Source organism: Zingiber officinale, chromosome 4A, assembly GCF_018446385.1.
Source record: "Zingiber officinale cultivar Zhangliang chromosome 4A, Zo_v1.1, whole genome shotgun sequence".
Taxonomy (NCBI): Eukaryota; Viridiplantae; Streptophyta; class Magnoliopsida; order Zingiberales; family Zingiberaceae; genus Zingiber; species Zingiber officinale.
In genome coordinates, this window is record NC_055992.1 from 17,806,735 (window position 1) to 17,824,341 (window position 17,607).

Here is a 17,607-nt window from a genome sequence, read left to right on the forward strand (position 1 = left end):
TCTATTGTACAAAGAACATTCATTATTTATCCTCTCTTCTTTCCTTTATTTCTCCAAGGGAATTCTCACGCCTGGTTGGGTCTTCCAGTACTCTTTGGTCAAATTATCACAAACCTACCGCAGCCATGATTGACGTTGCATGAGTTGAAGACCAAGCTCCATGGGAATTTTCGTCGTATTAGCAAGTGGAGCTAGAACGGCACGATCGAACAATTCACATGTCTCCTTACTTCAAATATTCCATCGTGGGGCCGTCGATCATTATCAGAAAGAGGAGACGAGAATTAATAGACAGTCGTCAACGTGTGGGATTCTCCAACCTGAAGAATCCACAAATCGCTCCGAAGATGATCGAATTAACGTACACGTGTTGCCAACCTCCACTTGTTTTTCATCCTCTTCACTGAACCCAACGTGCCGGTAAGCGTCAGAAAGTGGTGGATTCAATTCTAAGTGGGATGGTGGATGGTAATTGGTGCATTGAATCTGACTAACTTTATCTAAAAAAGTTTTGGAGTTTTTTTTTACCCTGGCCAATGGTATAATAATTAAATCCTCTAGGTTTAATCTAATCACAGACCCCAATAAATTTACAAAATCTGAAATCGAGTGCGACTTTGCCTTTTGATACGAAAAACCCAAATCAGAATCAGTGGGCTCATGGCCAATCCCTCATGAAATGAAATGTTGCTTAAATCGAATTGCGTCCGGAGCCAAACCAACATAGTGTCATCTTTCTCTTTAATCATGCCTTAATTTTACATGCATGCATTATCATGATATTGTATAATTCAAATTAAACTAACTTATATAAAGATATATGCTTTACGTAAGTTTTATCAGCTTAACAGCAGCTGTGATATACTGAAGAATGTAAAGCATAGGCATCTCTGTATTTAAAGGTTAGGGTGGCAATTTGATCTCCATGCCGTTGATGCATCTTCTCCTGGCTTCATTTCTCGCTTGACGACGACGGAACCGACCAAAATTTGAAAGAATCGGAGTGAGAGGCCCGACTGAGGGGCAACATGGCGGTCACCACTACAATTCCCTGCCACTTGCCTCCCGGAGCCCCCGGCTACGGCTACCTCCGCTTCCGGCCGCTCCCGGCTCGCGTTTCCTGCGGCAGAGATTTTACGCGCCACCCGTGCCTGCGTCGGCGACACAGCTCGATCTTCTTTGCGCCCAAGGCGGTGGCTGATGATCAGGCCAACGGCGGGGAAAGTGAGTCAAAAGAAACAGAGGAGCTGCGTATCTCGTCGTCGGCGGAGAGGAAGGCGCGGAAAGAGGCCGAGCGGCGGACGTACCTGATCGCGGCGGTGATGTCGAGTCTCGGCATCACTTCCATGGCGGTCGCGTCCGTCTACTACCGCTTCACCTGGCAAATGGAGGTCGACTATTGTGTCCCCAACTTGGATTCCATTTTTAATGAATTCTATCAATACCAGTGGATTGATTTTGCAGGGAGGAGAGGTTCCGGCGACGGAGATGTTGGGGACGTTCGCTCTTTCCGTGGGCGCAGCGGTGGGAATGGAGTTGTGGGCGCGGTGGGCGCACCGGGCGCTGTGGCACGCCTCGCTGTGGCCCATGCACGAGTCGCACCACCGCCCTCGCGACGGCCCCTTCGAGCTCAACGACGTCTTCGCCGTCATCAACGCCGTCCCCGCCATCTCCCTCATGGCCTACGGCTTACTCCACCGCGGCCTTTTCCCCGGCCTCTGCTTCGGCGCCGTAAGAAACTAAACCGACCACCAAATTTACTAAATTAACCTCCCCCAATCAGAATCATCAATCCGTGCAGGGCCTGGGGTTCACGCTGTTCGGAATCGCCTACATGTTCGTCCACGACGGGCTGGTACACCGCCGGTTTCCAGTGGGCCCAATCGCCAACGTGCCCTACTTCCGCCGCGTCGCCGCCGCCCACCAGGTACTTCGCCGGTACCATTCACTCCGTCGATCGCCATTAATTCGATATTGCAGCTTAATTTTAACATACTGCTCGGGGACTGTGACAGATCCACCACACGCACAAGTTTGGAGGGGTGCCCTACGGCCTGTTCCTGGGCCCGAAGGTGAGTGAGTCCACGTCCCCTGCATGCACCGCGAGAAAGAATTAAGATCGATGGAGGACAATGCACTATTACTGCTCTTGGCACATCTCTAACAAGATCTAACTGCAGGAGCTGGAAGAGGTGGGTGGATTGGAGGAGCTGGAAGAGGTGATCAGCAGGAGGAATAAACTCTCCGGCTTCTAAAACTGAAGTTGTTTGTAATGTCGCTCGGTGGAGATCAAGAATCAACCCTTGTGTATTGGTCGTATTGCTGTGTTTCGCAGTGATACAATTATGACGTCCCACAATTGATCTTATCCCTACGCCTTGTCATTGCTAGCATAAAGTTCCTCCTATATCCTCTGTAGGTGGCTTATGACTATACACTATGACAACAGATGCTAAATTTGTCATAAAATTATGACTACAATATGGCCGGAGGAAATTACTAAATTAGAAAACCTTTTTTAGTTTATACTGTAGCATTGCCATTTGCCACGGATTGTCAAAGCGTTTTCATTTTGTCCTTGTGGATTCCTAAGTACATATCGACTAGTCAAAGCCACTCAAAGGGGAAAAAAATCATTCTCATTGTCAAAATTAAACAACCTGCTCGTTTGAATCGTTTGATAGTGATAAAACTACATCATGAAATACATATAATTCAACCCGAATATATCTAGAAGGCAAACAAAAGAAAGGAAAATGAGTTTGCCATCTCTTTTGTCACTCAATGTTTTTTTTTCTTTCAATTGAATCAGTCAAAAAATCTAACTACGGCCATCTCTCCTCATTGTCCTTTCAATTAAATTAACCCCTTCGATTCTACAGACATTTCATTTTCCATCCTCAGATCCCTCTGTCATTCTACTTGTCCTGCTGGCTCGATCTGTTGCTCCTGCAAGAGAAGATGAGCAAGGTGAGATATCGATCATTTTGTTTATCTTGATTTTCTCGCTGGTTCATCATATTTAATTAAGCTTTGTGTGCAGAAAATAGCGGTGAAACTGGATCTACACGATGACAAGGAAAAACAGAAGGTCTTGAAGGCCGTCTCTACTCTTCGTGGTACACATACAGCATCCTTGTTTTGCTCTAAGCTAATGATTCCTAATTCAGACGAGAACAATACAAATTAAAAGCCATTATCTAACAGGGATCGATTCCGTTGGACTGGACATGAAAGAGCAAAAACTGACCGTAGTCGGATCGGTCGACCCTATCGACGTCGTGAAGAAGTTGAGAAGGTCATGGAAGGCCATCATAGTCTCCGTTGGGCCTGCAGAGGAGAAGAAGGCAGAGCCGAAGAAAGAGGAAGGGAAGAAGGAAGTGAAGAAGAAAGAGGAGCCCAAAAAGGAAGAGAAGAAACCCGATCCCCACGAGCAACTGTTAGCTGAGCTTGTCAACGCATATAGAGGCTATAATACTCATATGAACAACCATTACTATGTGCAGTGGGTCGAGGAGGATCCAAATGCTTGCACCATCCTCTGATCGATACGTTTATTATACAGGATATTGTAAGAATAAGAATAGGAAGAGAGTAAAAAATTATATGAAAGTAATAAAATATATTGTTCATTGATATATGTTAAATATGTACTTGGTCAATTGATCAATTAATAAATAATAAAATAATTCTAAAAATAATTTTGAGACTTATTCTAATAATTATAATAGAATTATTAGAATAATCTAAATATTAATTTGATTTGATTTGGTGATTTGATTCGATCAATTCTTGTACTTCTCTTTTATCTCTTTTATCTTCTGACAAATTTAATGGGAGCTTTTTGATGTTGAGTTTGCTTACTAACTTGTTGAAACGTTCTCCGGATAATGACTTAGCAAAGATATCAGCGATTTGATCTTCAACAAAAATATAAGAGACGGATAACTGTTGAGTTGTTACACGTTCACGGACAAAATGAAAATCAATTTCCACATATTTTGTACGAGCATGAAAGATTGGATTTGCTGTGAGATATGTTGCTCCAATATTGTCGTACCAAATTTTTGGTGCAATATTTGATGCAAGATGAAGTTCAGAGAGAAGTGATTGAAGCCAAATAATTTCTGACGTTATATTTGCTATACCTTTATATTCTGCCTCAGTGCTTGAACGAGATACTATAGGTTGCTTTTTCGAATTCCATGAGATAAGATTTCGTTCAAGAAATATTAAATATCCACTAGTAGAGCGTCTATCTTCAGGAGAACTTGTCCAATCTGTATCACTATATGCATGTAAAATCTCGAGACAATTGACGATATAAAAGAAAACCACGTAGAATAGTACCTATGAGATAGTGAAGTATTCTTTTTACATTATCCCAATTTTGTTCAGTTGGAGCATGCATGAATTGACAAGCACGATTTACTGCAAAAGTAATATCAGGGCGTGTGATAGTGACATATTGTAAGACTCCAACAATACTTCGATAAATTTACGGATCAGACAGAGCAGGAGAGGATGAAGTTGGAGAGTTGTTTATAGCAATTGGTGTAGAGACCAGACGTGCTTCATTCATTTTGACTCTTTGAATAAGTTTAGTAATATATTTGCTCTGAGAGGGAAGATAGTCATCCTCATATGGAATAAGCTCAATACCAAGAAAAAAATGAGCAATACCAAAATCTTGAGTAGGAAATTCTTGATTGAGAAAATTTAATAAAGTTGTGATACCCTTGTGATCATCGGTAATCAGAATGTCGTCAACATAAATAAGAAAAAAATATCATGGATCCATCATTATATTTGTGAAATAGAGACGAGTCAGTCTTTGATCCAGAAAATCCTTGAGCTTGTAACCAATTAGATAGTCGATGAAACCATGCACGAGGAGTTTGTCGAAGACCATATAAGGATTTCTTAAGTTAGCAAATATGAGATGGAAATTGTGGATGAATGAACCCAAGTGATTGCTCCATAAATATAATTTCCTCAAGATGACCATGGAAAAACACATTTGAAATATCCAATTATCGTACAGGGCAATTAGTACTAACAGCTATTGATAATAATAGTTTGACAAATGTAATTTTGATGACTGGGCTAAAAGTGTCATTAAAGTTAATACCTGGTTGTTGACTAAATCCTTTAGCTACAAGTCAAGCTTTGTACCATTCAAGAGAACCATCAGCTCGATGCTTAAGACGGAATACCCATTTAGAGTACACAACATTCATTGAGGGAGTGCGCGGAACTAGACTCCATGTTCCATTTCGAAGAAGTGCATCAAATTCAGTAGCCATTGCACTACGTCAGTTTAGATCCTTGTTTGTTTGTGTAAAACAAGTTAGTTCAATAGATTTTGAAGAGACCACTAGAGCTCGTGAAAGGGGATATCGAGTTGCATTTGGTGGGCAACGTTCATAAATGTTACTAACGGGAAGCATGATACGAGGAGTATTATCATTTGAATCACTTGTTGATGGCGACAAGGAAGTAGGCTGACATGGTGATGTAGATGACATACTTACATTATCCGAGGATCCAGAACTAGAGAGCATATTTTCTTCGACCGACGAGGCATCCAAGATTGGAGCAGCAACTTGAGGTTATTCTGATGGTATAGGGGAGTTATTAGAGAATTCCGGAGCAGGACCTAGGATGTCATCACTTCTGATAATATTAGGTGGCATTAAGAAGGTGTCACTTATATCTGGAGGAGAGATAGAAGAATCTACCGAAAAAGGGAATAGAGACTCATCAAAAGTAACATGTCGTAAAATATAAATTCGTCCTGTTGGTATATACAAGCAACGATAACCATGATGTAAATTGCTATAACCAAGAAAAATATATTGTAGTCAATAAGAGTCAAGTTTGTGTTTAGAATAGGGGCGTAACCATGGATAATATACGCAACTAAAAATTCGAAGGAAAGTATAATCAGGGGTTTGATTATAAAGTTTTTCAAAAGGACACTTATGATTGAGCAATGAAATAGGAAGTTGATTTATGAGATATACTACAATGCTAACCGTTTCATCCTAAAATTTACGTGGAACCGATGCATGATGAAGAAGAGCTAAGACAGTTTCAACTATATGTCTATGTTTTCTTTCAACAGAATTATTTTGTTCTAGAGTGTGAGGACAAGAAATACGATGAACAATTTCATAAGAGATAAAATGATGATGAAGAATTTGATATTCGTCTCCCCAATCAAAATAAAAAGAGAATATTTTATCATCACCCTTTAATTTTAGATCAGTGTGGAAAATTCTGGGAGGCTAATTAAAAGAATTGGCTGAGTAAAATTCCCGATGCGAATTCCGCAGGCCGCGCGAGTGGAGTCAACGTGGGGGTGTCGTCAGTGTGGAAGGCTAGACTCGGGCGATGAGGCTTTTCGACGCTCACTGCCACCTCCAAGACCGGAGGATCGCCGCTGTCGCACCGCAGCTGATCCGCGTAGCCCTCGACTCCGGCGTCCAACGCTTTGTCGTCAATGGAGTCTCGGAGGTTGGTAAACGAGCGTCGATCATATTGATATGAGCCCGATCCGTACTTATCCTTTCCCCCTCCCTTTTAGGAGGACTGGCATATTGTCAAGCAGATGGGGGACGACTACCCTAGCATAGTTCCATGCTTTGGTCTTCATCCTTGGTGCGAAACTATTGTTTACTTCTTTCTGTTCTTCTTAAACGACTTGTTAACGGATGGTTTCCTCTACTGTCAATCAGGTTCATTGTGGAGAGATCTCCAAATTGGTTTAATTCGCTGAAGGAATTCCTGGTTGATACACCGGCTGCTGCCGTCGGAGAGGTTAGAAGAAAACTCTCTCTTATTGGTCGCTCAAAAACAAAACTACTTCATTCTTCTAAATTGTTCTTTTGGTTTTTGATAAGTACATCTTTCTGGACGAATTGTATTGATCTTCGAAGTGAATTTTATAATTTTTTCAATCATACTAGAGATCTATTCTTGCTTTAGGCTATGTTTATCCTCGTAGGAGGGAGAGGAAAGTAGAGTATTGGAGTGCGCACAGTAAAGTTCTGGGATTCTGTAGAGCATTTTCGAGGTTTTCGCATTGGCCAAAAATTGGGTGTGTAAATGTGCTCCCTCAGGCAGAATTGATGTGAAATCATTGTTTCCCTCCATGGTCCTGGTGTGAAGGTGCAATGGTGCTTAAAGGTAACTTAGAAGGGTGGTTGTGGTCGAGGTCAACCAGGGTTGATAGGCATGGGTTGTGGGATCAGACGAGGTCAACAAGTGTGAGGTTGTCACTTCAGGCGAAAGATACAATGGTGCTGATGGGGTAGCTCAAACGAGGGTGGTTGAGGTCAACAAAGGGTTGTGGGCCTGGATGAAGGACATAGACGAGGGAAGGCGGTGCAGGAGGAGGATGAGGACAGTCTCATCATATACCCTCTTTTCCTTTTCTGTTTTTTTCCCTCTTTATCCAAGTAAACAAAGAGGAGGATTAGATTTCCCTTTCCTCTCCTCTCCCTTCCATGAGGGTAAGCATAGCCTTAAAAATGAGAATAATCTATTATATTACATTACAAGCAATGTGGCTATGTTGCATACAACTTAAAATATGACATTAATTTGTTACACATTAATTTACTGCATTTACTTAATATTTTCAATTGACTTGAGCATTTTATTAAGACAATGTGTATGCTATGTTAATAATTAGTGCATAGTTTTGTACAATAATTCAATGGATAATAAAAATGTAAGCCAGCCTCAAATAATAGGTAGAAATATTGCTTGATGATGATCACAATGATTGATAACGATTATGATGAATTATATGATTAAATGGCCTTTAATAAAACATGTAACATAAGCCCAAAATCCATATCAATCATTTAAGATATAAAAGTTAAACCTTATATATGATTCTTAACCACTAGATTTCACTGGCTTCTAGGGAATCTAATAATCTTGATCAACAGGAGCCTGACTAAAAACTTGACTGTGGGCCCAAGATTATATGGACCTCAGTCTTACGTTTGTATACTGCAGCCAGTCATTGTAAGAGTGGCTTCAGTTCCTGAAAAACATGACTGATGCTAACTTATGTTGTGCAGATTGGGCTTCATAAAGGTGCACATGGTAAACTGACTGATTTCTCAGATCAGGTATTGCCCACTTTATAAACTATTCAATCAATTAACCTGTATTGTATACTGACATTTGGCTCTCATTCTTCATTTACTTATCCTGTTTCTATTGATCGTTGTCTTTCTTTTAGGTTGATGTGTTCAAGCAACAACTTGAACTTGCAAAAGTGTTAGAGAAACCTGTTTCTGTCCATTGTGTTGGTGCCTTTGCAGAACTTCTAGATATCATGTCGTAAGGCTTAATTTAATTATTGGCAATTAAAAGTTTCTAAATAATATTTGTTTACAAGAAGTTCCTTTCCAAGAAAATAAACTCAATAAGTTGGTTGATTGGAACAATAATGTATGCATAAGCTCACTGAAAGTTAAGGTTTGAAATCTCATTTTAAATTAGGGTTTTGGCTCTCTGGTCAAATGAGAAGAATCAAGCATGTCAGGTGTTAGTGCTAGTAGTGTGTCAAACTATAGAATATAAGCGGAACAAGAGAAGAAGGGGGGAAGAGGTTGGACATGTGTTGTGCCAAGGGGGTGCAGGGGATGATGTACATCAACGCGTGGAAGAGAATACGGAGGAAGACCATAATTGATGATGGAAGATGAACATAGAGATAGATGAAATCACATTCAAAGACGACATAGAGTCAAGTGTAGTGTCAACATTGTAAAACAATGTAGAGGAAGACTAGAATGGATGCTGGAAGATGATATGGAGACGAACAATAGTTCGCCTTTTGTTTAATTTGATGTTGGAAGGTTGCCTCACCTTCACCAAATTTCACCTCGTGTTTGATTCAATGTTGGAAGCCCTCTTCGTATTCAATTTAACTTCGGAAGCTTACCTCATGTTTGATTTGATGTCTAAGAAGGAAAACACATACGATTTCTTAGAGGAAATCGATTCGACGCTGAAGAAAGCTTCGTTGTATTCGGGTGTTTCATGTGTTGGTTAGAAGGTGGAATTAGAAGTTTTGCTTATGTCGATCGACAACGAACAAGATTTAAATACATGACACAAAGGGAAAAAAAAAGTAATTGTAAGGTTCTTTGCTTCTTTTAGATTATTTTAAGGAAAATGAGATTAAAATACCGTGTCGACCCGTTGAAACAAGCAAAACATTTCGTTATGCCGGCCGACCGACACTGGCATGACCCGGCACTAGGCCCAGTAGCCATGGAGGACATAACAGATTAAGTCTAGGGTTTAGATGACATAATCCTCTTTTTATGAAATTTAATAAATAAAAAGTAGAAAAGGTAAATATATAATTAATATAAGAAAATAGAAAAGATTAATATATGCTATTTTCTAATATTGTAAGATTTAGCTTTAATAGCGTTCTGTCCTGTTAAGAACAAGGTGAGCTAGCATGACAAGCTTGTAATAGACTTTGAGGGACTACTGGATATCCATACTGTTTACTTTGTCCAGTCTATGTGCCATGATGGCATAATTGAGTGTAAACTATCGGTTTAAGATGGACTTGGAACTACAGGCAGAATTTCCACCAAAGCTGGATATCTTTGAAAGTTGATCTGCATACTGGGTGGAAACTAGCCTTCAAATTCAGTAATCTAAGATTTTCTTTGCATTCTTCGTGATAGTCCTCTATAATTAGTATTTGTTAATGTACTGAAAATGAAATGTACATCATCATTGCTTTTAAATTGTTTAAGAACTTGTTTTTCTGATAATGGCAACAGCGAACCTGAGGTAGATTCTTAGTGCATTTATATCTTTCGATATCTTTACCTATGCTGTAACATCTCAACATTGATTTTATATGAATGACCAGCTGTACTGGGCCTTTCGAAGCAGGCGTTATTCTGCATTCCTATATAGGGTCGGCTGAGTTGGTCCCTTGTTTAGCAAAGTTGGGCTCATATTTTTCATTTTCTGGGCACCTCACATCCATGAAGCCAGAGAAAGCAAAGAAAGTTGTCCAGTCAGTTAGTATTGCATTTTGATGTTTAATGCTAGTACTAGGCAACTCCTTCAGAAGCAGTTTCTGTGATCACTGATTTTAAACCAATTACTTGTTATGTAGGTACCTAAAGACAGAATTTTGATTGAGACAGATGCGCCTGATGGATTGCTAAGATTGAAAACAGATCATTTATTTTCAATCCCTGATGTTCCCATAACAGAGTTGGAAGAACAATCTGGAGGTTCTGTTCCGCAGCCAGCAAGTCTGTCAAGGGAAGGACTAAATCATCCTGCTAACATTCATAGTGTAAGTTTATTCTTTAGCTCTTGTTAGTGAACCAAATGCAGTTTGTTCTAGCAAATGACCCAACAGTTTGGCGTGACTGTGCCACTGTAAAGAATATTACAATTTAATCTTGGAGTTGCGATAAGGGGAAATAAAAGAAAAATTCAAAAGAACGAATATTTTGGTATTTGGTAACTAACTATACTAATTCATCCTTCATCGTCATTTATGTATAAAATATTTTATCTATTCATCATTTCGTTCTGCACATTCAAATATCAGTGTCCGTCATGCTCCTATGACTTCCTAGGCTCATAGGAACATGATTTTACCCTAGCAATATATCTTGGTTCCCTTACTTAATGTTCAGTAAAGTTGCATTGGATAATACTGAGTTTAAATATCATAAAAATTGTCTTGACAATTTACTAAGCATTTGATATTCCTAACATATGGGCATTTGAATTATCTTAGTAAACGTTATCAATGAAGCATAAGGTAGCATATCAATTCCTAACATTAACCAATGAAGCATAATTCTCTTCGCATATAATACTGGGTTTAATAGTTCAATGAAGCATAAATTCTCGTAGTCATTTCAATTCCTAACATTGAAGAGTTCCTTGCAGGATCATAAATTAACATAGGATATTGATGGGGTGCAAGCTGCTAGTTCTGTGATGTAAAAGTAGAAAAAACAAATAATTTTGTTCTAAGTTCAATAAATAATATCATACAAAAATATAAAGGAAAAAAAGAACAATTAAAATTGACCCAAGAGGAGTCTGTTTTAAGGCAAGATGTTGGCATTTCACATAGGGTTACCTAGATCCATGTCCTACAAGTGGAATAACGCCTATGCCAACTACAAATGGTTATCTAGTCATAGATTCTAGAAACCTAAGTGGCATATTGTTTTCGAGAGAGTGAACTGTGAAAGATATTTTACACATATCCAATAGGTGGTTGACTTGAATCTATCCAAACCTAGTCAAATTCAAATATGATAAGGTTCAAGTTGGTTTAGTAGGTAACAATGAATCATGAGAACTAGGCTTACATAATAGAAGAAGTATGCCTGGTTTATTTTGAGAGTAAATCTCGACCAGAGATCATATTATTTGGATAAATATAAATAAGCTGTGAACTTAGACTAAATTTATTTGTTAATATAAAGGATAACAGAAATAAACATATTGAAATTAAAAATAATAATTAATTTGAAATTAAGCTCAAGATACCTAACTGCCTACATGTTCTCATGCCCCCTTCTCCAGAAAATTAAATAAAATTATAATTCTATAAGCCCATTAATGGGCCCATCTTACAAAATAATTATAATCCTATAAGCCCATTAATGAGCCCATCTTACAAAAGTCCACATGACTGGTAGGAAGCTTTTCAAAAAAGTAAAGAAACAAAAAAAAAATGTGGAACTGCCACATCAGTAGGCCTCCTAGAGCCGGTCCCACATATATGGAGGGAGGTAAATACAGGTACACAGCTGAAAACATAATAACACCTCGAGGATCGAACCCTCTAGACCTCTCGGCCACGAAACCATGTGCCCACATTTGTGTTAAAAAGAGTAAAGAAACAAGGGATAATGTATGAGAGAGTTTGAAATACAAATTCATGATGTGGGATAAAAAAGATTAAGGTTAGGGTTGTAAACGAGCCGAGCTTAGCTGAACAGTAAGAGGCTTGAGCTCGGGCTTGGTTCATTATCCCTAAGCTCGAGCTCGGCTCGAGTTCGATTCGAGCTTTAGTTCTTAAGCTTGAGTTCGGCTCGCAATAAAATTAAATAGCTCGAGTTCAGCTCGAAAAAAACTCGTTTAAAAATTAAACAAGCTTAGTTCGAGCTCGTTTAAGATAATTAGCTATAATAATTAATAATATATTATTATATTTATTATTTGTGATATATACGAGCCTCTTAACGAACATGTTCGTGAGCCTCTTAATGAGCACATTCGCGAGTCTCTAAACAAATATGTTCACGAGCTCGCGAGCCAAATACTGTTAAGCTTGAGCTCGGGTCGATAATGTTTTCGAGCTCGAAATCAGGCTCGAGCTCGGCTTGTTAACTTAATCAAACGAAATTTTTTCGAGCCAAGACCCAAATAGTTTGCGAGCGGCTTGGCTCGTTTACACTCCTAGGGAGTTGCTTTTGGATGTTTCTCTTTTATAATAATCCACACAAAATACCATAGTTTCTTAAATGAAAAGAAAGACGTAAAATTAGATTTGTTATTTAGATGTAATATAGTGGCCAATTAATGATGTGCGCGTTAAAGCTTGATACTCCATTTAGTACAATAGTTTATATTGGAAAGTTCAAAATGAATTGAGTCTTAGAGTACACCTCCTTAAATTTCAACATCTAAAACATACACAATATTAGGAAATGCAACATCATTGTGCCCATCGATGGTGGTGTGTTGGTACTTCAATTCTGTATAAGGATTTTCTATAAGGGTATAGCTTCTAGCTGCAACTTTATATAAATATCCTCCTATAAGAGATTTGAGCTTTTGATAAAGATGTATATAGAGTCCCATCTCATGCTAACAATCACTTTAGGTCTCATTTAGAGTTTTAGAAAACTCTTCATATATTCTTCACAAGAGTACAGAACATCATCGTAGGAATGAGGAAGGCATAGATGGAGCATTGCTTTTTCATTTCTCAGGCATTTCTAAGAAACGCTTGAAGTGTTAGACTACAGAAGCTCATTTTTCTTTTAGCTGGGGGTTTCTGGTTTATGTTCAGATTAAACTTTTATTTAGGAATATGGTCAATTTGGATTGTGTGTGCTTTTCAATAAAATTATAGAAAAAAAAAGAGTAAATATTAATAAAAACCAAAACTTTCTTTTATTCATATCGACTCAATTTTTCACTTTTTCATCTTTCGCCTTTTTATACTTAGGAGGAGCAGACACTAAGTTCCCACCCTACTCTCCAATTATGTGATATTAATAAATGACAACCGTACCTTTCAGGTTTTGAATTATGTTGCGACGTTGCTGGAAATGCCTGAGGAACTACTAGCTGAGCTAAGTTTCCAAAATGCCTCTCGCTTATTCTCCTATCCCGGTTCAAAGGTTGGTTGTGATGGATGAAGCTTGTTCAACTTCTAGTGGGTAGCTGCTAAGCCAGTACTGGAACCATCCGCTTCTACTCATGGTTATTTGCAGGTCTTAATATTAACGACTCCCTCTTGTAAAAATATTTTGTAAAACTGACTGCAGTTCTTTTTAAATAAAATCTATTTACTTGTCCACGAAAATGAGTTTTTGCCTTTAATAACTAGGCTTTGTGCACGTACGAAGTTAAGTTCATTGGAAAGTAATGAAATGGTGAAAACGGATAAAGAAATAGAAATAAGTAATGCCTTTTTCTGGGGTTCTATTTAATCTAAGATTTGTTATTTTTATTGCCTGTTGTTGAAATAATTTTATACTGTGATTAAATTTTAGGATAAATAATTAAATTTTTAGACATTTTTGTTTTGTATGCTTTCTTACATTTTAAAATGATTTATCTGATAAACTTAATTAAGACATCTTCATAGATTTAGTGCTGCACTATTTTATTATTATTTTTAAATTTAATATAGCCTTTACAATTCGTATCAAAAATTAAATACCTATTAAATATTGATGTGATGTCCACGTGACGTATACCAACTCACTAAAGATACTGATTTGAATTTTAACACAAATCAATAATTCAATCGATCGCGAATTATTATTTTGCTTAGTAGGAGCATAATACTATGTGCTAAATTGTAACTTAAATTGAAAATATTTTATTAGATTATTTTTTAAAAAAAAATAAAAACATATATTAGATTTTAATTTAACAATTTGCTGTATCAATCATGTGACCTCTAACTTGTTCTTATCTACTATTTGCTTCGTGTGAATACGAACCGGAGTCAGCATCTGTGAGTGATCGAGGAAGATTCCGCTCAATTAAAGACTCCGGCAAAACACACCATCGTCTAATAAATGCCTGCAGAAAAATTGTGACGCGCTTGAATTTCAGCAATAGGAATTAAGAACGTACTCGGAAACTTCAATTGGTTCAGACCAGCTAGCTAGCCAATTCTCTTGCAATTGGGATGTCGATGACAAATAACATCAGCGTCGAGGACCAGAAAAGATCGCCATCATCGCCCACGACGATCGAGATGAAATGAAGGGGCACAGAATGGACACATATTTAATACGTAGCAAATATTTTCTTTGTCTTATCGATGGATTGAGGTGACAAACGTCAGCGTCCAGGAGCAGGAAAGATCACGCCCGGCCAGCGTCCGCAACGAGCGAGATGAAACGGAAGGGCACGAAATGAACACATAGTCAATAGGGTAGAAAATGTAATTGTCTCCGTCTCTCTCGTCGCAGTCGCAGTTTGGTCCCGTGCGTACGCAGGCTGCCCTCCCAACTCGGAGCAGTCCACCGGAATGGGCAAAATCTGAAAGCAACGAAAGCAGAGCAAGCATCCAGTGGTGTTTGTTCTAGGGACGCATTGAGGGAATATAATGTCCTGTGTTTTTCTCCTGTTTTCTCTGGATTCTGTTTGTTTGTTTTCATGGTGCTGGCAAATCGTGGAGAAGAGAGCCTGCGAGTCTTCGTAATCGTAACCAAGGGGGGAGGAGGAGGAAGTGATGGGACTGGAAAGTGAGAGATAAATGTGGCCTAGACACGCCATGTTACATGCACCTGGAATTGCCAATTGTCTGCGTGCCCACACAACATTATTGTCACGGCGGCGATTGAAATTTAAGGATATGATTTTGCAGCTAGCTACGGGGACCAACACAACAATTTGCCACCTTCATTGCTCCATAATTTTTTGGACGAATTTAAATTTATATCGTAACGTTTGAAAGTGATAAATCTATCATAAGATTTAGATTTTGCATAACAAATCATTGATCTAGTGAAACCATCAATTAATTAACCACTGCTCATTATTGGCAGTAGCAGCGACGATCGACCACAACTTCTACTATTCCGAATCTCGCTCCATGCATGCATGTTTGTTGGAACAGCCAATTGAGGTTGTAGCAGCAAGCCATGACTACGCGCGCTGGAATCGGCGCAGGAGGCTACAAGAAAGGGAGGAGGTTGAATTACTATCGAGTGGCACTTCTTTTTGTAGAAATTGAAAAAGGAATTACGTCTTAAGTCTTTTAATTATTTGTGACAACTTGTTGCTCTAAATTTATCACATATGTTAGATGAAATTTAATTTTTATCACCTTGTCAATTCACTTCCATCCGTGGTTAAATGATGATACTTCGAAAATATTAACTCATTAATTTAAGCTTACTTATCTATGCCAATTTATCCACTCAAATTAATATTTAGAAAAATAACATAGTTTATTTCTACTCCTTTTATAGTAAATCATACCATGCTTACTAGAGTGCCTTGTAGTGCCCTTGGATTCAAATTATGGATGTTTGAGAAACTACTAGAGTGCCTTGTTGTTGTATCATGGCATGGGAGCAAATCCTAGACCCCTATACATTAGAACATTTAGAATCATAGAAGATTGGTCACGACTAAGTCTCTCCTACCATCCTCACCATTACAATATATCAAATCTTTCACATCTCTACTTTCTTTTTATGGTAATGAATCCACGGGAGTAAAAAAATAAAAGAATAAGAGAAAGATTGTATTTCTTATAAGATACAATGAATGATGAGTTGCTGAGGATAAAATCAATTATTCTGTGGGGGGCTTAAAGAGACAAATAAATGCTCGTCTTTTTTTTGCACATCCACATAATCAAGTCACAATACAATCCACCGCCCCTTGCTTCTTCTACAATTCTTTCATATATATATATATATATATATATATATATATATATATATACATATAATAAAATAATTAAACCATTTTGTAACTTACATCGATTTATGAGGTTGACATATATATCTTTGCAATACATCCCCTACAACATTCCAACTCATAAAAATGACACTTGCTAGCTAGACAAAATGACTTGAAACAGTCTTAATTTTTCATTCATATATGTACATTATATCGCGCTTTGTAGTCGCTGATCAATTATGATGATAGATCGTCACCAATTATATTACGAGATAAATTATTTGACAACCCAATCATTTTTCTTCTTAATCTTCGTAGTTCAATCACCTTTAACTCTGTCCCTGAAGAAATTAAAGGAACAAAATTAGCCAGGGAGAATTAAGAGAGCACTGAGCTACGTACAGAGTACAAAATCAGCTAGCCAGGGAGAATTACGATCGATTTCTTGCAGTGAACAATCGCGTCGTAGATGGAGATATCGGCGTTGCTACGACACAACTGCATGTTGGAGGAAGAGGCCGCAGCTGCAGTGGCGTTGGAAGCGCCGCTGCTTCTGGCGGAGTCCTTGCAGCCGCCCCGGGTCGACGTCGACTTGGAAAAGGAAACCGATCTCGAGCACCTGAGCGTCGGGTGCGCCGAGGGGACGAGGAAGCTCAGGCACTTCTGCAACGTCTTCTTCGCAGCCCTCATGCAGCCCCCGAACAAGTACTCCAGCTTCCAAATCTTCGACGAAGGAATCAGATCTATGGGCGACGACGAGCTGATTATTGGGCTGCGCGAGTAATCCAGCTTCGCCCTGCAGGGAAGCGTCGCCCTCGCGGTCAGTGATGATTGGGAGGAGGATTTCATCATGTTCGTCGGAGGAGAGGCCGAAGATCTCTTGTTAGACGGCTAGCTAGCGTGATGGAGAATGGTAGTCGCATGGCGCGGTGAGAAGTGAGAGGGGAAGAAAGAAATAGGCAACCGGAGCCACCATATTGGCGAGGAAGAAATTAAAGTAGTAGTCTGGGAGGAGAGGGGGCACGTGATGCCTGCCCCCCTCCCTCTCATGGTTTGGATCCGCTTGGTCCGATCCGGGGATTAAAAAGTGAGATGATTTCTTGTGAAATTCTGCCTTCACATTAATCACACTCGAAGACAGAAAAAAATTAAGATGATAATCCTCTTCATTCCACGTTTAGATCGGGTGGAGATCTTTGTCACGAATAAATACTTGAAGCGGATGTGCGGCTCTCTCTCGCCCGCATGGTTTGGTACCGGTAGAGTCTTCCCCTTAAATCGCGCTCCGGAGCCTGCACGTTCAACATGCATTACTAGGTCAGTCGGCGTGATTCTTCCGATGATGAAACCAACTTTAGACTTGATAGAAAAAATATAAAAAAAATAAAATTAAAAGATGGAAAAAAAAGT

At 38.9% G+C, this 17,607-nt stretch overlaps 4 protein-coding genes across 6 annotated transcripts; 3 read left to right on the forward strand and 1 right to left on the reverse strand.

The window, feature by feature from the left end:
- Window positions 1-679: 679 nt before the first annotated feature.
- Window positions 680-2,526, forward strand: LOC121969646 (beta-carotene hydroxylase 2, chloroplastic-like). 2 transcript variants are annotated; one of them, XM_042519851.1, is made up of 5 exons: window positions 680-1,391; window positions 1,465-1,731; window positions 1,784-1,927; window positions 2,016-2,072; window positions 2,181-2,526. In XM_042519851.1, exons 1-5 carry the CDS (start codon window positions 1,029-1,031, stop codon window positions 2,253-2,255), a joined length of 906 nt encoding a protein of 301 aa, XP_042375785.1. In that variant the 5' UTR covers window positions 680-1,028; the 3' UTR covers window positions 2,256-2,526. The 2 variants fall into 2 exon arrangements, with proteins under 2 accessions (XP_042375785.1, XP_042375786.1); XM_042519852.1 differs by having other exon boundaries at window positions 686-1,391; window positions 1,802-1,927.
- A 302-nt stretch (window positions 2,527-2,828) lies between these two features.
- LOC121969650 (heavy metal-associated isoprenylated plant protein 39-like) lies at window positions 2,829-3,646 on the forward strand. The gene is made up of 3 exons (XM_042519857.1): window positions 2,829-2,970; window positions 3,044-3,119; window positions 3,208-3,646. The coding sequence occupies exons 1-3, from the start codon at window positions 2,962-2,964 to the stop codon at window positions 3,543-3,545; spliced, it is 423 nt and encodes a 140-aa protein (XP_042375791.1). The 5' UTR covers window positions 2,829-2,961; the 3' UTR covers window positions 3,546-3,646.
- A 2,632-nt stretch (window positions 3,647-6,278) lies between these two features.
- LOC121969648 (uncharacterized metal-dependent hydrolase YabD-like) lies at window positions 6,279-13,622 on the forward strand. 2 transcript variants are annotated; one of them, XM_042519853.1, is made up of 8 exons: window positions 6,279-6,519; window positions 6,590-6,663; window positions 6,741-6,822; window positions 8,097-8,147; window positions 8,261-8,361; window positions 9,923-10,076; window positions 10,175-10,360; window positions 13,344-13,622. In XM_042519853.1, exons 1-8 carry the CDS (start codon window positions 6,397-6,399, stop codon window positions 13,461-13,463), a joined length of 891 nt encoding a protein of 296 aa, XP_042375787.1. In that variant the 5' UTR covers window positions 6,279-6,396; the 3' UTR covers window positions 13,464-13,622. The 2 variants fall into 2 exon arrangements, with proteins under 2 accessions (XP_042375787.1, XP_042375788.1); XM_042519854.1 differs by lacking the exon at window positions 13,344-13,622 and having other exon boundaries at window positions 6,281-6,519; window positions 9,923-10,072; window positions 10,175-10,338.
- A 2,722-nt stretch (window positions 13,623-16,344) lies between these two features.
- Window positions 16,345-17,262, reverse strand: LOC121969649. Its single transcript, XM_042519855.1, has 2 exons — window positions 16,633-17,262; window positions 16,345-16,538 (listed from the first exon to the last, which is right to left on the reverse strand). Exons 1-2 carry the CDS (start codon window positions 17,047-17,049, stop codon window positions 16,527-16,529), a joined length of 429 nt encoding a protein of 142 aa, XP_042375789.1. The 5' UTR covers window positions 17,050-17,262; the 3' UTR covers window positions 16,345-16,526.
- Between the last annotated feature and the right edge of the window lie 345 nt (window positions 17,263-17,607).